At 38.5% G+C, this 23539-nt stretch overlaps 1 protein-coding gene across 2 annotated transcripts in view; it reads right to left on the bottom strand.

Moving 5' to 3' along the window:
• dync2h1 (dynein cytoplasmic 2 heavy chain 1) overlaps nucleotides 1–23539 on the bottom strand; it is a 77660-nt gene that overhangs the window by 5783 nt on the left and 48338 nt on the right. For both annotated transcript variants that reach the window (XM_086080247.1, XM_086080248.1), the window contains 23 exons: nucleotides 23277–23400; nucleotides 22198–22361; nucleotides 21967–22086; nucleotides 20213–20347; nucleotides 19305–19448; nucleotides 18603–18692; nucleotides 17583–17648; nucleotides 17392–17442; nucleotides 17245–17298; nucleotides 16873–17004; nucleotides 15795–15867; nucleotides 11723–11883; nucleotides 11268–11393; nucleotides 9943–10053; nucleotides 8921–8990; nucleotides 7919–8004; nucleotides 6700–6775; nucleotides 6369–6589; nucleotides 5446–5550; nucleotides 3519–3635; nucleotides 2496–2603; nucleotides 2226–2327; nucleotides 1431–1520 (listed from right to left, as the gene is read on the bottom strand). In XM_086080247.1, the coding sequence (XP_085936373.1) occupies nucleotides 1431–1520; nucleotides 2226–2327; nucleotides 2496–2603; nucleotides 3519–3635; nucleotides 5446–5550; nucleotides 6369–6589; nucleotides 6700–6775; nucleotides 7919–8004; nucleotides 8921–8990; nucleotides 9943–10053; nucleotides 11268–11393; nucleotides 11723–11883; nucleotides 15795–15867; nucleotides 16873–17004; nucleotides 17245–17298; nucleotides 17392–17442; nucleotides 17583–17648; nucleotides 18603–18692; nucleotides 19305–19448; nucleotides 20213–20347; nucleotides 21967–22086; nucleotides 22198–22361; nucleotides 23277–23400 (2526 nt within the window). The remainder of the gene's footprint in view (nucleotides 1–1430; nucleotides 1521–2225; nucleotides 2328–2495; nucleotides 2604–3518; nucleotides 3636–5445; nucleotides 5551–6368; nucleotides 6590–6699; nucleotides 6776–7918; nucleotides 8005–8920; nucleotides 8991–9942; nucleotides 10054–11267; nucleotides 11394–11722; nucleotides 11884–15794; nucleotides 15868–16872; nucleotides 17005–17244; nucleotides 17299–17391; nucleotides 17443–17582; nucleotides 17649–18602; nucleotides 18693–19304; nucleotides 19449–20212; nucleotides 20348–21966; nucleotides 22087–22197; nucleotides 22362–23276; nucleotides 23401–23539) is intronic.

Here is a 23539-nt window from a genome sequence, read left to right as displayed (position 1 = left end):
ACATTAAGTAGGGTCACAAATAGATATTTAGAGACCGTTACCTCAAGACAGAGACACAAGGACAGATGGAGTGCAAGGAGGTTAGGAGATAGAAAGCAACAACGATGCCACGCACGCACACGCAAAATTGGGCGCGCAGGCAGACGAGATAGCAGACCGACAGACGTAGACAGAAGGTTCAGCCTCGCACGGATAATGAAATGCATCGGATTCTCATGGACATAAATATTTCGGAACACGCAAGGGTCTGTGTGTGTGTGTCTACTCTCGGCTGCCAGAACATATTGAGGTAGGCGTGTATTCTGACACAGTTGAGAGTAGGCAGAGCCAAAGCCTTTACTTCCTGGCACCAACATAGTGCGGATACTTCTGAATTGCAAGCATTTAAGATATGAAAGCACCAATGGAAAATGGATGTCATTGTTTTAGTCTAAATATTAACTCCATTAACCATTACAGGGTGTCTGCAGGCATCGGAAAATCGAATTTAATGCTTTTTATTGTCATTTTTAATGCAACTTAAAACAAATTGAATGCCCTACACACCTAATCTTAATGAATCACATGATTTTCAGCGTAAACTCACGATTAATCGCAAATTAATCACACATTTTATATCTTGTAAATGTACAACAAAGTATTTTTCAAGTTTTCCACTCTTGTTAATGAACAAAAGTGGACTCTTATGATTACCTAACACAAATCAACTCAACTATGTGGTTGTATTTTTTAGTTCATTGATACAGCAATTTTCTAGCATGTCTTTTGAAGTTAAAAAGATATGCTATACTGTATTATACAGTTGAAGGAGTTTGAAACATTGAGTCATAAATTTGTGATTAGGTAATTTTTCTGCCACTAGGTGGCATTAGAGTTTCATGTTGGATGTTAGTAACAGGAAAAGTACATTTTTCTTTTCAAATTAATTTGAACATTAAGATACTCGTGGACTCTGGTCCATTCCTGAAATAAAACACATAATATTTCACGAGCTACCTTCTGGAGTTTCTGAATAAAATATGCCCAAGTTCTAACGAGCAAGTGACTTATACTTCAAGTGACAAGCCGGGAATACACTCACCTCAAAAAGAGTCTGGTAGTACTTTGAGATCTGTTGCAAACTCGCTTGGTGCTAACTGCTAACTGGCAGTCTACCAACGGTGTTTTCATTTAATTTATGCTTCTAGGCATCATATTAAATGCATTTAAATGCAATTACATTTTCAAAAAATCAATTTAATGACTTTAATGCTTTTTAATGACCTGTGAAAACCCTGCATTAAAGAATGGTTGCCTGACTTGCTGGCACATGTAACATTCAAGAAGTATAGCTAAATCTTGTGACAAGCGGGTTGCCAAATATTTAGATAACATACAGCTCCTGTATGGGATTCAAACAGATTGTGATGTGGGTATATTAGCTATATTACCTGTAAGGCGAGTGCGCGCATTACAATAGCGCTCAAGTACTGCATTGGCTCTTCAGGTCCCTCCCACATATTCTGCCATGTCAAAGGACACTTAAAAAAAAAGACAGCAAAAATAAACAAGCAAATGATGTCAACATTGTTTTCAACAAATCAGCAGTCTTGTCCTTCTCAAATAGGAGTCGGTCCGAAAGGTACTGCACATGCTTCAGCTGGTCAAATGAGTGCACATCTCTCACTCCCTTTTGCTGTCAATGCAGAAAACTACATGGCGCAGCATGAAATCAAATTCATTGAGCTGCGTTAAAGCCAGCCCCCGGGGGAAAGAAGCCCATGCCTGCCTAAAAAGTTGCTTGGATTAGTCCCTTGGCTGTGTTTTACATAAAAAGTGAAACAGTTTGAAAAAGTCATTACATTGCGGTGTGTGCACTTTCCAGCATGTATAGTGTGCAATGGGAAGAGGAGAAAATTGGATAACGGAGGATTGGAAGGGTCGGTGGTCATACTGAAGTAGCAACAAAGAATCTGACCTTTACTGGGCTTTGGAGAAAGTGTCCACATTTGATCTCTGTCAGAGTTGTCTCGCATTACCTCATCCGAAATAAACAAAAACTATATTAAATCTTATCAAGCAATATGGCAATATTCGATGGCAGGGATGTATTAGGATAAAGACTAAAGCTGAACTGACCCTCAGTCAAAAACAGAGCTATTTTTACACTTGAGGCAGTTTAAAAAAAAAGAAGAAGAAGAAACATAGCTTAATAGTGAGTTCACTCATAAATGGGTTCCACTTACCTCTTGATTGAGCAAAGCAGTTGCCAGTTTTTGGACCTTAGGAGTTAGAAGCTCAGTCCCTCTAATCACCTTGCTCAAGGCAGCGAGTGATTGGTGGATACTCTGCGACAACAATTACAGTTTAGGAATGTAACACTAGTCATTTATATTTACTGTATGGTTGTGATATCTTGTTTTATTTGGTACATGTTCCATATCTATATAATGTATGAATTTCAAGATATATGTTTGGAGTGCAGCATCTCTCTTAATACTGGTTGTCTTTCACACCTGAACCAAGCGAATGGCATTAAACTGCTCCAGAACAATGAAGGACAGCACTGGGGACCCATGTTGATCTGTAGGTGGTGTGACCTTTTGTTGGATCAGTGCAGAACCCTGGAACATGGATGGAAGCCAGACAAAACAATGAAATACAATGGGAAATGTAACAGATGTGAGCAAGATTTCATGTGAAGAAAATATGCAGCAGCAGCAAAATGAAGACTTGCTCTATACATATTCCATATTGCTTTATATTCAGGGTCACAGAGAAGCTGGAGCCTATCTTGTCAGATTTAAAGTTAAAGGCGGGTCAGACCTTGTACTAATCACCTGTCAATCACGGGGCAATTGTGGATGCAGCAGTGTGTGGGAAATGATCCCATGTTTTGTGATTTGCTGCATACTTTTCACACATTTAACAGACAGACACTCACCAATGTTAATTGAAGAGATCTGCCAGTTTTTTTTTTTGTTTTTTTTTACAAATACTGTTGACTTATATAATACAAACATGCTCTGTTCGGTATACCCTAGTTGTAATTGGTATGGAAAACAATTACTAAATGGAACACATTGTAGTTGGTCATTTACATAACCCTCCCTAGAAGCCGCCCATCAAGACATCAATCCTTCCATCCATTTCCCAGCACTTATCAAGTTAGGTGGAATTTACTCCAGCTGACTTGGTTACACCCTGGACAGGTTGCCACTCAATCACAGGGCACATACACAAGCATCCATGGGCAATTTAGAGTCTTTAATCAACCTAACATACACGTTTATAGAATGTGAACCTGGAGAAAACACATACAATGCCAATCGAATGTTCCACCATGCTTGTGTTGGTCTTCAAGGACATCATTGTGGAGCATTTTCATATTTTAGATCTCTGTCAAATATCTGTGCCCTCATTATCATTCACTGGCATGAGGAAGCGTGTCCAACCTTTCGGAATTCTAAAAACAGTGAAGGCTATCCTAAACTGTGATTGCACTTCTCATGAAATGAACAAATAGTAAAGAAATGAACCTTGTTGAGTTTCTTCCACAAGTTGAGAATTGGTGACAGTCCATTCGACCAGAGCTCCCTGTCAAACTTTGACCCTGTTGCGACTGAGCGGCTCATGACACGAAGTTGGGAAATCACCTGTGAACCAATGACAAACATGTTATTGGTTGTTATACTTAATGTCTGTTGTTTGCTAATTTCCTCATATAAAGACTCTTATACAGCACACACCCACTATTCGAAAATGGGCAAGTTTTCACCCATTTATTTGGTTAAAACAATGACTAGAAAATACTAGAAAATAAAAAGACAGTCTCAGGTTCAGAGGAAGAAAATGGCCAAACTCCAAACACAACTCATAAGAGATCCTTCCACAGCCCATCAAACACGCTTCGCTTTAGGCCTAGAGAGGACGGTATTGTGCTTTCACATAGAATCAAGACGTGTGTTAACGCGAAGGTGTATGTGAGGAAGACAAGTGTTGGTGATGAATGGCTTCCATTAGGGCCAGGCAAACTCCTTAAACCACCTGCTTTATCTTCTTTGCTCGGGTGATTAAGTGTGTGTCTGTGTGCGTTTCATACTGATTGTGTATGCACGCATACGTGTTTGCACTGCATCCTTCATTTGTCCCTAAAATGTTGAATCTCCTTCCTGCCATGAATCGTAAAAGCACCTCACATAATAACCCAAACACTGAAACCCCTCTCAAATGTCTAGTTCCACTATTGACAAACTAACCACGGTAACTGTCATCAAATTTGCATGTTATCTTGTCGTTTCGCCATATCCAAAACCAATAGATTAGTCCGTGACATTCTTGACAATGCTATGTTAACACTATGACCCAGTGGCCACGGCAGTCCAATTCTAAATGGAGTGTGCCATAAGAAACGTGGACATTGGCCAGATTTGTAGTTATAGAAGTTTGTGGCCTAGCAAAGATGAACCGAACTCTGCTTCCCTGGAACTGGCTCCATTTATATTGCCGTTGCCGCCCAATAATTGTTTTCATATCTGTTTTCTGTCAACAGCTAATTCACTAATCCATCACATCGTTATTCATATTCACACTCGTGTCACTCAATTTAAGGCATCATATCCTGTCACGTTTGCCCATCCCGCCTCCTTGTGTTATGTCAAGATTTCAAACGGGGCTGCCGCAAAGTGTAAACGTAGCATAGCCAATTTTTAGTTGGTGTTATATTTTTTAGAAAGCAAAGATAAACACGTATTTTTAAGCTTAAGCCTTTGATCCACGTTACTGGTGAACGTTACATTTGTCACAGTTGCATTAAAGTGACTGTGGAGACTTTTTATTATCAATCATGGTTACAGATAAACCAACACAGTGACAACTTAACTCATTAACTGCCATTGACGGCTATAGACGTAAAAAAATCATTTCAACTATTTCTATTAGTTGAACATTTGTTCCCACTTTTGTTAACAAGAGTATGAAAACCTACAAAAAAATGTATTGTACATTTATAACAGATAGAACAATTTTGATTAATCGTGAGTTAAGTATTGAAGTCCTGCGATTAATTACAATTTAAAAAAAATAATCACCTGACGCCCCCCAAATTTTTTAAATTATTTTCTTTTTTTTTCAACACCCAAAAAGATTATTAAAAAAATGTTTAGGTTTTCATACTCTTGTTAACAAAAGTGGGGAAAAAATGAATTTTTGACGTCAATGGCAATGAATGAGTTAAGAATGACTGATGCTGACACAACACACATTTTGAAAGATTGAATTACTCCTGTAAAAGTTTTGTACCAATGCAAGAGGGCTTTCAGCTCCCAAAAATGATAAATACAACAGATGGCTGTTTGATAGGATTGTTTTGAAAATGCTGAACGCTTTGTTGCTGTTTTGCTGTATTACTGCACTGCATCACTCCAAAAGGGACTATGTGTGGCCATGTGGGTGTTTGTTATGCACCTGGGAGCTGATAATTCTCTGGGAGGTTCTTTCTATGTTAGCAGGCAGACCAAAGAATGCGGGCTTGTCATCCTCTGGGAGATTCTCCACGACCCCACGGTAGTCCTGAGAGCACAAACACACACACACTCGTGTGTACAAGATTACAATAACAATAACCGTTCATATACACACACAATACAATAATACAACATGTTCACATTTCACAAACAGAATAACTTGCTCTGTTATGTGGGAGAACAAACCACTTATATAGAATTATCCTTAATTACAAGTATTGATTTCATAACTCTATTTCTACGAATAATCTTGTACAAGGTTTGCAGAGCACGAGCTGGTATAGTCACAAATTGCAAGAATGTAGCATTTTTGAGCAAGCAAGATGTGAATTCAATAGTTTGTTATGTAAGAGAGCAGATAGCAAACTATCATTGATTACAACTGTTCTTGGCCCAACTTACCATAAAATCTACTAACAATATGTAAAAAACAAGTTTAGCTCTCACATAAGCAGCTGTTACTTTCTTTGCAAAATGAAAATTCACAGCACAGATTTCCAAATTGACTTTCTTTTCTTACCATATGGCTATCCAATTTTTAAGTGTCTAAAACAAAATGCACTTTCAAAGACACCAAGAAGTGTGAGTCAGTGATATGCTTGGGTGGCCTCTAGCAGCAATCTGTACTTTTTTTTCTCTTTAAATACTTCTTACTTTGCCAATGCAGCAGATTTCATTGAGGATACAGATACACTTAATTGTAGGCATTTGCTTACAGAAGCAAAGATGGAAGTGCACCTTTTTATTCATCTCTTTTGCCAGATTAAATTTTGGAGTGCTTAAAGGGATGTTACATAAGAGGACCTCCATCATAGCAACTATAAATTCAAATGTATTTATTTGTTGTGTAATCCCGCTACCTACCAAAATGGAGCAAGAATTCGGGAGGCTAATTTGAGATGGAAGAAAGCGTGCTCCTTTGCTCTTTCCCTGTCCGGCTGAGAGGGAGGAGAAGAGTCGTGCAGAGAAGAACTGCTCCAGGTACGAGCGCAAGATGCGGAGGTCAGATGGGTTGTCAATGCGTCCGCCATAGATGGCACTTTCCAACAGGCCATGGACAAACTCCCACTGAAAAGGTTTACCACCTGAAAGAAAACAGAACACATACAAAAACACCTGAAGTGCAGACAGAATGAAAGAGTACAAGAATTTACAGTGACCCTCATTCTATCAGAGGTTTAAGAGGGCCTTGTACCTTCAAAAAGTCTGTCGATTATTTCAAAGCCAGCACGCAGGTCTGATAATGAAAACTCATAGAACTTAGTCCATCCCTAAAAAAATAGGAGGTTCAATATTACATACAGTTTGAAATGACATATTCATGTGTTAAAGTGCTTCCTTTTGTTTATTCCAGGGCTGTTATTCATAAAATAAAATGGTTAAATGTGAACATTTCCTTTACAACGTGCATAATTTTAACTGCGCTTTATCATGTTTGCTTGCTCAATGGTGTCTTTATTAGCTCGGAAGAGACTTTTGTATGTCATCTGGGTGTCGCTGGGGAAGATCTTCTGGCATGTAGACATGCACGGTCGACATAGGATTACGCAACTCTTGTCTGACATGACCGAGTGCGAACACAAAATGAGTTTTCCAAGCTGATCCACCACAGACAGATCAAGACAAAGACAAAGTCCTTCTTTTGAAATAAAATTACAACATATTGTTCTTAACTTTCTATGGGCACTTCAACTTCCTCCCTCGTTCTAAAAATATGCATGCTAGGTAAATAAAGACTCAAAATTGTCCATAAGTGTGAGGGTGGATGATAGTTTACCGATATCATATATGTCCTGCCCTGTAGACTGACTGGCAAGTGTAGCCGCTCACCCAAAGTCATCTTAGATAAGCTCTAGCTGACCCATGACCCCAAACAGGATTGGTGGGAGAAAACAGATTGATTGAAGATGTTTTAAAGAATTACCTTGCAAGTAAAACTCCCCTCAACATTAGCAGTTAAGTCACCATTTTTCCCCCACACTTAGTCAACAGTGACTCAACTCATAGAAGGTCAAGGCAATAACAAAAAATACTCAGCAAAGGAAAAGTCTCGCAGTTAGCATCCAAATAGCTGCACATGCACCAAATACGCCAGGCAATCTAATGTAAACCATTGTTGTAGAAATACATCTATAAATACAACCTACAACCTCCCATCGCATTTAGAAGACAATATAAAGCGAGGCATTAAATCAGGAATTACCGAACATGTATCGTCAGTACCCTGCAAGATCAATGGGAAGACCTAATTACCATTTTGTGTCCAAGTAAAGAACCCAGCTATGTTTTAACGCTACTATAATTTTTTTTTTATTATGTCAGTCAATATTGTAGACAGTGTGCTTGCGCACATGCGCACGTGTGTGTGTACGTGTAGGAGTGTGCGTAGGTGTATGTAAGTGTGTGTGTGTGACCTGAGGTATGTAGTTACGTCTCTCTTGGCAGACAGCATGGAACCAGGCTAGACAGAAGAGGGACTGGGCCCGGGCCAGTATTCCACCTAAATAAAACAATTAACATCAGCATAAATGTCATATTTTCTTTACAATAATATGTTCTATGCAGTCGTATAAACACACTATTCTGATTATTATGTATATGTGGAATATGAGTTAAGCAGCAAAATCCACCCGTTTTTATCCATCTCAGGAGGAGACCATTTTGCCACTTGCCTGTCGACTTAAAATGACATCACAGTTGCTAGGTCTCAGGTAACAACCAATCACGGCTCACCTTAGATGGCACCCTGAGATGGATACAAACGGTAGAATTTTGCTGTTGATCTCATATTCCACAGACACAATATTAATCAAAATGCCGTGTTTAGACTTGAAGGAGAACATACAACATATTCTTGTAAAAAAACATTTTTGGGTTGACTTCCCCTTTAACTCATTCACTCCCAGCCATTTTCACTGAAGCAACCTCCTTTCCTCCCTTTGATTTACTGGATATTGACTGATCCTGCAAGGTCCACAGAATATTCAGTTGCTATAAAAACATCAAAGCTATTACAAGAATTTTCAGCAGGAAAAAAAGCATGTTAGTATCTATTAGAATATAGCTAAGTTTCATCATTATTTCACAAACCTGTTGAAAATACAGGCAAAGAGTTTGTTGCAACATGGCTGATCTATTATACTCTCCTGCCACCGGCTGGCCATTTTTAGTAATAAATAGTATTGCTTTAAGCGACCTCTTCATGTCAGAAGCTGTATCAAAGTCTTCTGTATGCTCTTGCATAAAAAACAAAAATATATAAACACATTTTTGGGAGTGAAGGACAAAGTATTAAAAACGTATTTATGTTTTGGAGGTTTGAATGAGTTAATAACCTATTAATTGAGTTCATCGTAATTATAAAATACCCTAGTAGATTTAAACAAGAAATGTTATGAAAAGAGAAGAGGGAAGACCTTTACTGATCTGTTCCGGTGTCCAGGATTCATAGGTCCTCAACAAGTTCCTCTTCAACCCAGGAGGATCCTAGACACAGGTATCGGTAAGGAATTCAGACCACAAGATTGCGAGAACATGTTTACCGAGGTCAAGCAAAATTGCATGTGTTTAAAACCTGTGTGCATCTATGCAAATATGAAGGCAATACATGTTTGTTTTGTATGTATATATCAAGTCCAATTAATACGAAGAGGAATAAAAAAGAAATCAGAAATAAATGGTAGTAGACTAGATTACGACGCTGTATCCCACTGGCCATCTACATTTTCAAACGCCAAATACACAAAGTTAGAGCGCAGCTGTGTCACCTAGTAGGAACATTGGTAAGTTACACTTTCATCAATACTTTCAAACGTGTGTCATAAATGTGCCGACAACTTAAGGAGAAAGCATCTTTGGGCTATGTTGAGAAATGTAGTGCTACTTTAAATACAACAACATGAACAAGTTCTAAATAAAACATAAATATGTGAAAAAATAAAATAAAACACCCGGCAGCGCACACATTTAGCTGATCCCATTAAAGCTGAAATACACAATTGGTTGTCTTGCTGAAGCACCAAAACAATTTATTCTCATAAAAACACACTTGAGCTTTTGAGTTGATGAGGTATTTAAAATGTGTTTCCTCCTGTCAGTCTGTGGACTAAGCGAGAAAGAAGGAGAGGCAACAACAGAGGACCAGGTAGGTTATGCTGCATGCATGGTTGCGAAAGCAGCTTTCCCCTTGAGTAGCACTCTCATCAGAAATGCACCATGTGATAAAAAAGTATGCCTCTGCATCTCTGGCCAACATGCTGCATATTCAGCTAGCGTGCTTTATGTACAGCATGACCTTTGAAAAAATATGGTTTCACAATCATCAAATTATAACCCTTGATTCACACAAGGAATCAACCAGACATTAAGTTAAACATATTCAACATCCAATGGAACCCAAAAGTAATACAGGCATTATATAGAATGTGCTTATGTGTACCTCATAAGTGATCTTGAGGCTGGATTGCAGCAGTATGGGAGGAAATCTGGAATGAACCTCTGATGTCAACCAGAGACGGAAGCCTTCTTTGGGACGAAGCACATTTAGCTCCTGTGAAATGAGGGTGATACCCATTTAGAAATATCGTGCGTATGCTTGTTTTCTTTGACTATGAATTTCCTATCCAGTACGGTGACTGTATGAAGTCATATGGCACATATAAACAAACATCATTCACGCTCCCATTCACACCATATTGCACATATTCCTCAGACCTTTTTCGTTTTTGTTTGACATAATATGAAGCAGCGACCACCTGCAGCCAATGATGGCAAACTGGGGCGTGTCATAACGAAACATTTCAGTCGGGTATGTGTCTTGACCTCCACCAGACTGATTCACAAAACCCCTGGGGTTCACACAAACCCAGGTATAGAACAACCGTCAATGAATAATAATACTAATACTAATAATAATAATAATGAATATTCAACATGTTCTCATCATTCCTCATCCAGTTATCATGGTTGACAGTAGATCTTTCTCTTTCATGGACAGAATTCGTTTCAATCAATATGTTTCAGTTTGTCTCATTTGTAATTCCTAATTCGTTCACATTAAATCACAGCAAACGCGGGAACTGACATCCCTTTAAGAAAGTGTCTGTCTAAATGAGAGACAGCTACATGGATTAATAGCTAGAATGAATTGGTTAGATGGAATTTACTTTTTGTCTTTGCACCTCGCTAGCGCTTTGGAGGCTCTGTTCATCTGTGTCCATTTTCTTCCTTTCACAACCACCATTTTGTTCATTCATCATTCTTTCATCTTAACTTCCCTTTTCACACTGCCCCAGTCATTCTCTCGTCACGGCAGTTTTTCATTTCAAGCTTGACTGCCAAGACCTCATCAGTTGATGGGTACGAGTGAAACAAAGAAAGAAAGCGATGAAGCGGAACAGAGGGAGAGGTTAAGGTTCACAGGCTATGTGTTACTGTTAGAAAATAGCTTCAGATGATATCCAGGATGTAAAACACAAGTGAGGGAAATACAAGAAAAAAGGCTTATTTCGTACTGTGAGCACCACCGTCGGACTGAGGGACACACACACACATGGACACACACACACACACATTGCTGCCCCAACAGCTGTGCCTCCTAGTGAGTGTTGACCTGCCACACACATTACCAAACATAACCCAAGGAAAGGTACAATGACATAAATAAAACAAAAAACAAACCTTCATACAAAAAAAGTAAACAGTGGTAAATAAATGTGGTATAACAACAGGTGACTCAGAGGTTGACAAAAACAGAGTGCTTACTTTTTCTAGGAGAGGTAACCATGCTGTGACAAGATGAAGGTTTTTCAAGCAAAGCCACTCTCCGTTGCGGGAACATTCTCTGAGTGTGGCCAAGGCCACGTCAGCCTGTCCCTGACCCATCGAGATCTGGGCAGGCACCAAACAAAGGAAATGGAATGGAAAATCCAATTCTGTCTTGGCATTCGAGGTTAGTGGGTACATAATGTGATTGCACCATTGAATTTTTCTCTTCAAATGGTGAAAGCATGTAATTGTGAAAGTAGATTACATTGCAAATTTCAATCCAATCAAATATGTAGATAGCTGTCATGAGTACAAGTCCTACAAATGAACTCATTTGCATATAAAGTTGCTTGCAATTACAGTTTTGTCAAAACTCCAGCTAGTTCCCACCAGAACTCAATATTAACTTCCAGAGTAAATACGCGATCTGAATTTTAATTTCTATTGTTTACCTCATGATACTGGTCCCGACCCACAGTGTCTGTGGCAAGTTCGACAAGCTCCTGGGAGGGGTCGGCCCCCGGTGAGGTGATGATCAGTACTGGTTCCCACTCCAATGTCTCAGCATAAAGACGACGCAAGTTGAGAGGAGGAGGCGAGAGCTCCTTCATACCTGGAGACCAAATGAGAAACAGCAAAAAAACAAAAAAAAACAAGTGTGAGTTTTGTGTGGATTTTTTTTAAGTGATACAAGAGTACTGTTTTGTTATGGGGTTAACTGAGATGCAATAAAAGCATGTAAGAAAAACAAACAAAGCATAACAATTGATGATACAAATATAACTAAGGAGCAGTGCCTGCAGAAGAATGTGAACTTCTGATTCAGTGGCGGTTAACTTCCCAGAAGGTGGAGGTGTGTCATCAATGAGAAGGGAAGGGAGTGTGGTCCACATTGAAATTGAAGAAGAGGTGAGAGGGGAGATCAGGGGTGACACAATGATGGAGAATGGGAAAAAGGTAGAAGAAAAATTGGCCGGTGAGAGATATTGAGGGAGATAAGGAGGCTGATTCATTATACAAACCACGAGAAATGTAGCAAGTCGAGAAGCAAATCTTGTACATACTGCATAATACCTTGTCAGCCACCTTTTTCAGTGTCTAAGTGTGTGTGTGTGGTCTTGTTTTTGTTACATAGTGGGGCCAACATTCCGGGATTTCACAGAGTTGTGGGGCCAAGCAAAATGGCCTCACATGGACGGACCACAAGTTTAGAGCTCTTTTTGAGGGTCAAGACTTTGTTTTAGAGTTTAGGTTTGAATTGGGTTATGGTTGAGGTTAGGGTAAGGAATAGGGGTAGGCAATCATTTTTGATGGTTGGGGTTAGGAGGAGGGGCTAGGATGCATTATGTCTATGAGATGGCCCCACAAAGATAGTAAAACAAACGTGTGTGTGTGTGTGTGAGAGTTGTTTGACACTGAGCATGAGTCTCTAATCCTGCTGTAATTTATTGAAACATCAGATATTAGCTAATAGACGCACACATGCTGTGATACTGGAACATTTTCGAAATCTCGGCCAAATACTCACACACACATACACTGCACACACACGCATGCACAGCACACATACAATCAAACAATGGCTTTAGAAAACGCCAGCGGATACCTTTGGTGGCTGCTGCCAAATGCGATCTGCTCCACCCTCCCAAACACACACAGACACTCAAGGTCCTGGTAGAAAACATCTAAACCCACCTTAAGCCGATTCGCCTTGGCAACTTAATGAAAAACGTCATCTGACCACATAACTTGGTGATGTGTGTATTTACAGTGCATGCGTGTGCACACACATGCATATCACCACCTATGTTACCGGCAGTTAATCTGTATTCTTGTTGCAAACAAGCATCCAGGCGATGAATTACAACATCGACCTTGATTTTGGGAACATGCAGTAAGGCCAAATTGGAACCTAGAGAAAGACTCATTGTTTCAAATACTAAAAAAAATTATGAATATGTATGAACAACCTAATATTAGGAGTTGCTTTTCCACATATCTTGACATCAATCCATCCCTTATTTATACTGCTTATCGTCATTAGGGTAGCAGGGGAAAGGAGCCTATCCCAAGAGGCAAGAGGCGGGTTACACCTTAGACTGGTCGCCAGCCAATCGCAGGGCAAACATGGACAAACAATTCACGCCAACTAATCTAGCATGCATGTTTTTGGAATGCGGGAAGAAAGTGGAGTGGCTAGAGAAAACCCGCATAATCACTAGAAGAACATGCTAAATCCACACGAGAAAGATGGAGCAGGAATCGAACCGCCAACCTCAGATCTGTGCTAAGCACATTAAAAGTAACTGTAATAGAATAGATTATTTGTATTGTATATGATCGCTGTCTAGTCTCATGAAAATTCAGGCTCAGAAATAAGATGACTCAGAGAATTTTTTTTTTTAATTATTTCCATATAAGTTTAGCGAGGCATGACTGTGTGCGAGCAGTGGCTAGCCCTAGACTGAAAGGATTGGGTGAGATTAGTTGTAAGAGGATTACAGACCATGCCTCATTAGCATACTGATTTACTGCCAAAGACACAAATACGCACACTGTTTCTCTGCCCTGCTCCTGTTTTGTTATCAGTGTAGTTGCCTGCAACTTTAATGGTGAACTCACTCGATGTTCAACAAGTTTGGGGACTCGTTTCTGCAGCTGCAACATTATGTACAGTTGCACACCTAATAAAAAGCAATACAAGAGCTGAAGCAAACAATTGGCCTTCCATAGATACTTTTGATTGACACTGTCAAAGAGGTACTGATGCTTTTTCTTCTGCTTTTTTTTTATTGTGGTCTTGAGGTTTGCCCCTCTTATGTAAAAATTATTTTATTTTTTCTTCAACCACAATAACACATTTATGTTGTCACTGGGTCTGACAATAAACCAAAAGACCATTTTAAATAAGAACAAAAGAGACTTTGTCACACTCTCAAAATCAATGAAAATGTCAGCAGAATACGTTGAACAAACTTTCACAAATGGCATTAAGCAAATTTATTATGAGAGAACATATAGTGAGCAAAATGAAGCATGGGCTTTTAAACAAAAGGATGTACAAAAACTACGGATGGGCGAACACCCATATCAGGTATCAGTATCGGGCCAATGCCTAGCCTTATGTCAGGGTATTGGTACTCCGATTCTGGCCGCCCTCTTGTGGCCATTTTACAATCAGGAACTAGTAATTAGAAATAGGGGTGTCCCGATACAACTTTGTCACTTCTGCTACGATACCGATATTGCAGCCTAGAGTACTGTCCGAAAACGCAGTGTTTCTCAACCCTGGTCCAACACAGGTGATTCCAATGATCAGCTCATTAGCAAGCTCTGGAGAAGCCTGATAACAATCCTCACTTGTGTTGTTAAAGGGAGACATGGGAAACAGGCTGGATAGTGTTCCCAGACGATATCGATATTTATCCAATATCAGCAGGAATGATACATGCTTTTATTTATTTTTAGCAAGAAATGTTAGAGGAGACTTGATCAAGTGATCCTAAGAACAATTGTCAGCAACAGTAGGTATGAGAAAATATGACCCATTCATAACATAATTACATAAATTAAATCTTAAGAAGAGAACCGAGAAGAGCAGGAGCAGTCTTGAATGGACTGCTTGTATATGAGTGCTAAATATCAGAGATTTTGGATGTAGACCAATATAATGCAATACTTTTTTTGGGCTGATATCAGACCAATATCTGATATCAATATTGGACCAGGACACCTCTAGAAATAAGAATAGAAAATTGCCATTTATTTCATGAAATTTTATGGAAAAATTCTATATTGGGATACACAGGTCTTTCTTTAAAATTAGCTGTCACTGTTTTTGCTGGGAAATGTGATGTATCAAACGTACTAATGCTATCGGTACTTGGTATCGGCATCTGTGACTACTCAAGAGTTGAATACAGTACTTGTACTGGTATCGGTCTGTATTGATCATCACTAACAAAAACCCAAATGATACATATACCAATAAATGACCATGTAGACGATGGTGAGATTGACTCATAGAAGCACATAAATACACTAAAGAGAATCTGGAGTCATCTCCATTTTGTCAGGATTTGTTTCTGCAGAAGAGGAACCACATTCAAAGCACATCTACATGTCTATTGGAAGCAACGTAGTCCTAATACTCTATTTTTTCTTATTCTGTCTGTCTTTGTTGTCTCCCTTCAATCCACTTTTTTTTCTGGCGGCAAGGGTTTCTTTTATTATAGCAATACATGAACTATGTATTTTATCACTGCAGGGATATTGATGTTAAGAATACACTTCCTGACTTCATGAATGTTAACTGACAAACTTGCTATTGTGGTTGTTTAACTCCCCTTCATTTTTGCGATAGCTGTGAGACTGGTACGAAATTGTTTGTTTTTTGTAATGTCTTATCCTAATTCCTTGGAGTCTTTTCTTGTGTGGCTTTGCTATATTTGTGATAATACCAACACTGGTATAACTAAGATAAAGTACAGGAACCAAAAAATAGTCTGAAATTAAAACACTTACCCAATGCCTGTGAGGCAAATGCTATCATGGCACTCTGAAGTCGATCTGGTCTGACTGCCTGAACCAATAACAGCTGCAGGGAAGATGAAAGGAGGGTAAAAAGATGAGAAGATATAAAAACAGTTTGGTTGTCAGGCTGTTAAAAAGTATTTTTTTTAAGTTTAAAAAAAGTCATGTTTTACCATTTTTTGCACTTCAGAATGGCTTTGATGGATTTCACCGTCAGAACATTGCAAAGTAAATATGACGTTTGAAGTGATAGAAATTTGATGTGTTAATGGAAGAGGCAAACAAACATATTACTGAAATATTGGAATACTGATTGCTCCGTTAATTTTGGGAGAAACCAGCAACCACATAAAAGCCATGTTTTGTTTGATTTAACCACAGTGCACAACTCGAAAGTGTGGCAATTGGATGTATCTGCCCATCCTGTACAACATTATGTTTAAAACAGCACACCAGGAAAACTGTTCTGAAACAAGTACAGTTTGTTACAGAGCACTAAAGTTATCCAGCTAGCGTGCCATTAATACTGTCTGGTGTGCCGTATGGGAAATGGTCCCATTCCACCTAAATGGTAACAACAAATTAATTATTATCCGCAAATAGTGTGTCGCTGTCGCGTAAAGCCTGGTTTATACTTCTGCGTTTGCTCTTGCGTTAATGACCGGCATATATCACGTGATGTACACCGGTCATTACCGTGAAGTGCGCCCTAAAAAAGTGTGCCGTGGCTCCAAAATGTTTGAGAAACACTGGATTAGATGATACTGTAAATCGCAGGTCACGGGTGACCTGGAGCATATCGCAGCTGACTTTGGGTGACAGGAAGGTACACCCTAGATTGGTTGCTAGTCAATCACACAGCATTTATGATTGAAAACCATTTATAGTCAAAGTGATGGACAATTAATTTCATGCAATTTTAATGAAAAATGCTCTTTTGGAACAGAGATAAAACGGTAGAAGGCCATGCACATAAATGTGTATAGACTTCTGGTTTCTCCATCTAATAGAGATAAATTGTTACATTAGTAATATGGATTTAAAACATTTTATCAGAGTGAAATTTGACCTGCTGGAAGGGAGTAATTTTCTTGGCAATGCTGGATGGAATTTCTTGTTCGCAACGTGAGCTCCGTGCGAAGGACAGCCAAAGGTCTGAGTCACTCAAACACAAGGACTGATAGAGGGCTGTGAATGTAGCCTGAGAAGCAAGGACAGCAGATGTTAACTAAGCCCAAAGAAAAATTACTGTGAAATTGAGAATTGCATTGTACAATACAAAGAAAAGATGACAAATTAGAGTTTAAATTATTACAATCTTTCACATATTTGCAGATACATACTACTATATATTACAATATTAGTGATATGTTACATTAATAAGAAGTATGAAAGATAGTCTTGTCTGAATTTTGTCTAGTAAATCTGTTTCAGTGTTTACCTTGTAAACTGCCACTGATCTGTGTCTCTCCTGATCGATCCAAGATGGGAACTCCTGACATAGTGGAGGGGGAGTGATGGACGGAAGGGTGATTTTAAAGTAAAAGACTGCAGTATGTTCTACTTAAAAAAGAGAGAAAAAAATTACCTCTTGTTTGAACATTTCCCCGACAATGGAGCCAATGAAGACGTCCCATTCCTATAAGAAAATTATTATTACAACTGACATAAAATTAGTATTATTTAGTAAATAAGTTATGTTCAAATAGGCCAGAAGCTCTTATACTGAGGGTTTCTGAAATTATATGCTTCATAAAATACACTGATAAGCATACTCACTTTTTCCTGGAATAATTCGGGGTATATGCCCTTGGTAAAGTGAATCGCAAACATTAACTGGTCAGCCTGTAGGATACAAGAGAATGCAAGAAGAATACAAAACAATAAAGATAATGTGTTATATGCCATACTGGATTAAAAAACAGTTGTTTGTGAGGTAAAAACATTTTTAAATGTAAAGAAACCAGTTGCTTGGGCTTTATAGTAATAACAGTCATATTTGTACAATAATGCTCATTTAGTGTTTATAGTAAATAATATTTTAACATAATATTCAACAAACATGAGTGCTACAGTTTCGTACTATACTCAAATGCAAAAGCATACCATCTAACTATAACTACACTATTTGATATACGGTATCTTGAAGCTTAGCGAGCAGAATCATTTGTGTTCATGGTTGAGTTCAACAAAGAAGGGAAAGTTAACCATCTTGAAAATAGGAAGTCACTCTGCTGTTTTTAGACACACTGTGTTGTACCACTGTTTGGAAACATGCGAGACTTTAGTCAACAGATGTGCTCAGCAAGCAAAAGCTTGACTGTTGATATTCTATAAAGTCACATAACTGCGTAGCACTCAAACAGAAATTATATTATTCACTATATGAGCTTTGAAATATAAAAAGCCTTAGTCAAATTTGGACATTTGACTGCTGTGTTGATTGGAAAACTTAATTAAATAACTGTACAAAAGCATGCATTTATTGGATTGTTGGATTGCTTCAGCATCTGTTTGACATGCATTATGCCTTTCCTCTATGTTTATGAATTGCTCACTGTTATATTGCTCAAAATTTCAGCCTCTCAACATTACACATTCTCAGATTTTTGTGAAAGCAGTCTGATTATATTTGTGTCGAATCAAAATAAGACATTTGCAAGTTACGGGCCAAACCGGCAACTGAATCATAATCACTTTGTTTGCATATCACATTATCAATTTATAATCATGTCCGATTTTTTAATGAAAGGATGTAAATTAAGAAAGGTGATTTTTTTTATTTTATTCATTGATTACCTTGAAAAGTGAGCGACAGACATACTCATACACCATATTCTTCAAGCTTGCTTCCAATGCAGTGATCCTGGCTTCAGTATCTGCAGCTTCCTGCAGCATATAGAAATACATGTGAATATGACGACACATGAAAAGAAGACTCGGGGCTTTAAATCCGTACACAGCACTGGTGCATACAAACTAGCGCATCTTGATTTTAGTGCTGGTGCAAGCCTTGTTTACAATGACAATGGTGTGCATCAAAACCTCTGGTTCATTGTAGAAATTAATTAATTTATTGCATTTTTATTATCATCATTTTTATCATGTTTTTTTTAAAAAGAGAGTTAAGGCAGTGCTGTAAAATAATGGTGGCCACACAAAATATTGACACACATTGGGCATTTTCACTTAAGGGTGTACTCACTTTTGTTGCCAGGGCTGTATTTTGAGTTATATTTTGAGGGAACAATAAATTTACACTGTTAGATAAGCTGTACACTGACTACTTTACGTTGTGTCAAAGTATCATTTCATCAGTGTTTCCTATGAAAAGATATAATTCAACATCTGCAGAATTGTGAGGGGTGGACTCGCTTTTGAGAGATACTGTATGTGTGTGTGTGCGTGTATGCGTGCCTGTATTTGAATAACCAACCACAAGTGCTTAATTTAAGAAAAAAATGCTATTTTGAAGGGAAGTGATGTGAATGACTGGGTCACCTTCTTGGCCTGAAGAGCCCTTTGGAAGAGGCGTAGAAATGAAGCAAGGCTGAAGCGGTACATGTTGTCGATCTTGGAAAGGTCTGTGATGACAAAATACATCTTGCTCGCACTCTCCGCAAGAGGCAAGTAGGCATCCCGTTCCTGAAATCCAAACAAAAATACATGTGAATGAAAAGGTGAATTTTTAAAGTGGTGAAACTGAATTTAGATGCAGAATTGGTATAGTGACACACAGGAAGGAAAACCAGAAGCATTTCTTTTCGTAATGATTTTCTAAGTTAATTTACTATATTTTTGTAAGTACGGTTAAAAAAAAACAATATATTTTATATATATCAGTTGTGATCAGTGTTAAATACATTATTTATAAAATAATTAACAAAAACATTCTACATATAGTTTATACTATATCTCGTGTTCTATCAAATATGCTACTACAGCACAGAGAAATTCTTATATCGACCCATTACACAATTGGATTGTGGCTATGAAACAGCATGAGCCCCAGGGACATGACATCCAACTTGAGAAAATGTGCAGGTGATGGTAGGATAGAGATGCTCCCCAAGAACAGCTAAAGATTGCTCCTCTATTCCCACCGTAGCCCAAAGGCCAGACATAATGAGCAAAGATGAATAGTGTTTAATAATCAGAGAGCACTTGCACGCATGAAAAGGAGTCCAGGGAGCAAACAATTGGCCCCATTTCTCAGAGATATTTTAGAGTAACACTTGCAACTACCAATCTTCTGCATACGTAGCTGCCTGAGGGTTGCCTGAAAATCGTCAAAGTCTACTTTTGAACAAGGTTCCAGCTAAGCACTGAGACACAGGGAGGCCTGGCCTTGATGGTGGGGCTGATAAGAATGTTGCCCATGAGACAAATTTTTCACTACATGTTAATACCTGGTCCAGCGATGCTTGCAGACGGTGTGATTCCAGTAGTGACTCCTGGATGAGAGCACTGCTTGCTTTGGCCTGGTTCAGACTGTCTATCAGCTCCCGATTCTCCAAAATATTCCCCTGTGATGTAGCCAGGGTCTGATACGGGAGGGGTGGACAGAGCAACAAGATCTGTTATAGTAAGTGCTGACGTCTTGTAAAAGTCTCATAACAAATTTATAAAACCATTTGCAAAACATATTTTCTAAATCTGACAGAAAATAAAATGCATTCACAAAAACAGTCAGATAAAACAAATGGGAAAGCAGTGAAGCATGGAAATGTTAAACTAACCTTAATAAATCTCAAGACGGATTTCTTGTATCATTGAGGGCCCGTGTGTGTTTCTCTTACACAGAAAGTATCCCAGCATCTTCGTATGCAAATGTTTTTGACTGAGAAAGTATTGACAAATTTAATTTAAAGTAATTTAGACAACCGCTACCTGTTTGTCATAGCATCTTTACATAATTATTACCGCATTTGCAGGGAGTCAATTACCCCTTTGTTTTTACACTAGTTACTGCCAATCTGTCAAAAAAATGCATTTTAAAAATTGTATAATGAAAATATAAACCAGGCAATACTGTAAATATTGAGACTAGGATATTTCCTCTGATGGCTATTGATTGATTGATTGATTGACCTAATTGTGGACTTCAACAGGACCAGTCAACCTATTATCATCACGGGTGATGAGAGTGACGTGCATCATTATAAGTACTTGGGAGCATATTTGAAAAGTGGACTGGATTGGTGCACAAATATGGATTGTTTACAAGAAAAGAAAGAACGGCAAAATCTTGGACAATCATTCACATAGACAGACACTCTGTATCAAAGGAGCTCTGTCTCAAAGAGACATATTCAGCTACGCTGTCAGAAACAACACTTCAGATCCTTGTTAATACCGTTCAGTATTCACTTCAAGAGAAGACATGGAAGATGAAGAAGTAGTCGTCATAGCAACTAATGTGTGAAGCAAGTTTGCTAGCACCACTACCATGCGGCCAAAACAAAATAATGTACTATTTACAGCAGCAAATGGCTGACCGACCAGGATTCTACCTTTTGCCACAATGCAACGCGGGATTTATTTTAATCTAAAAAGAAAAAAATTCCGTAAAAACAGTGGTGGAAGTTCTATCCATGTTTGCTGCCGTCAACACGGAATGTGTTGGGAAATTCACACTGAGAGAGTGTGCGTCTTTAGAGAGGCAGAATACGCTCTCTACCCATTAATTTCAGTACACAACCTATTTTATAAAGCAATCAGCAGCTCCTGCTTGAACTGTTTCCTGTTTCTTTGTACTGCCTGATGAATAAGGCTCCGGCACTCCTTTTTTGGGACACTCTGAATAACCGAACGGTACATTTGAACATTGAGTTTCCCAATGGTCAGATAAAAGCAATGCATGCTCGGAGCGTATTGCCAAACACACCCACGGTTTGGGAACAGGAATTTGGAGGGTGAGTCCGAAGCTCTGCTGTTCTTGGTCATGGTTTTTGTAAAATACACCCAAAAAAAAGGGTTATTGGGTTCTTCTTATCACACTTTTTTCTTTTTTGTATGACTTGTACTGCGGAGCAATGTGCAGTCTGAGGATATATAACAATTCCGCACTGCGTGCGAAAAAGATACTGCTGGACACTGTACAATAACATACACACTATACGACATGTGCAACAATCATTGTGTTTCTTTGTTAATGGTGTACCTCTAACAGTGAATCTTCTAAGAGTGCAAGCTGTATCTTCTTGTCTTCCTCTTGTTGAAGCAGTCTTGTTTTCTCCGTCTCTAATTCTGGCTTCTCATGTTGTATGGTCAAGGCAAGAAGCTATTCACAAACAAACAAACAAACAAACATTTGTATTGTCATGAAATTGATACAAAAAATGCTTAGGTCGACAAAAGTAAAGTAGGACTTAGTGCTGGAAAGAAAGATTACCTGTCCTTGCAGGCCTGCCCTTGTGGTGGTAAAATTGACCTCCGTAACCACAGAAACGGCATCAGGGGGAATGAAGGGAGAAGGATTACGGGTCGCCAGGAAGAGTCGGAAGTCCTCATTGTAATCAATAACCTTGTCACCGATCTGTACAACGTATCTTGGGCCTGTGTGCAGATGCGTGAGTAAATTTGTGTTGCCAATAAAGAAAGAAAAGGGATTCAGTGCTATTAAGACCATGCTATTATATGGTCTTAAAAGTAACTCTCAAATACTGTAAGACCTTTATTTTTTAGCCACTGTACATAGACTTTTAATGCAACATGGCCTTTCCGCTTCCTTCCTTCCATGGTCAACACTCTACTCACCCCCCTCCCCCGCCCCCCAGCTTCCCATTTCCAAAAATGTGGTTGAAGGAAGATCGTTCCGAATTTTGCCCCACTGTGATAAAACTGCGTAGCTGCTTGACATAAAAACTGTCACACACTATGTTTCAGCACCCATGACTTGTCAGGTAGGCTGAGTAGTCAAGGAGCCGCAAAGCTGCAATGTTATCATAAATTAGCGTTACCAAAAAATTGTTATCAGCGTTAAATTCTGATATCTAACACATACTTAAATGTTGGGTAGAACTGCGTAGGCAGGGTATTTGTGCTTGGCAAAGTGTCTACTGCATGCGCCACATGCACAGATCAGAATACTAATTGACAGGTGCAGTAGATGTGAGTACTGTAAACTTCGGCTTCATCCCGCTCTTTTTCTTTTCGGGTATAATTGTATGTAAAAAGTGACTGTTGTAAATTGTCTCTATGATTGTTCGAAAGGAAAAATTAACAAAAAAAACACACACAAAAACAAAAAACATAGTAATGTGTCATTGAGTTAAAAAGAAAAAAAGTCTAACCTTAATGATTATTTATTTTCTAATTATAAAATAAGTCTGAATTTGTTCAGTGATATGATGTGGATTATTTTAAGGGCAAATGTGATGCGTCTAAAGGAAATAATATTAAGAGAAATTATGTTACATGACAACCCAAAAATAATAATCAAATATGGTTTTGTGCATTGTGCAAGTGTACCTTGTGCGATGAGGTCTCTCCTCAACAGTGGATAAAGTACAGGTTCCACTCCATCCATTTCTTGAATGATGAGAGTTTTTCCAAATCTGACTGCCAGCTCCAGGGCTGTCATGAAGTTATTGTCCTTTATAGACAAACACATATATGTTATGAATATAAAAATAGTGGCAAAAAAGTGTGAAACATCGTAATAACTACTTGAGTTATATAAAAAAAAAAAAACAGAATAGAAATCCACCATATGTATCTGTTTTGTTTTAAAA

This window comes from Leptonotus elevatus, chromosome 7 (assembly GCF_054856555.1).
Source record: "Leptonotus elevatus isolate MCC_2025b chromosome 7, RoL_Lele_1.0, whole genome shotgun sequence".
NCBI classification, from domain to species: Eukaryota; Metazoa; Chordata; class Actinopteri; order Syngnathiformes; family Syngnathidae; genus Leptonotus; species Leptonotus elevatus.
Note: the sequence above shows the minus strand (reverse complement) of the source record. Positions and strands in the feature narration are given on the sequence as shown.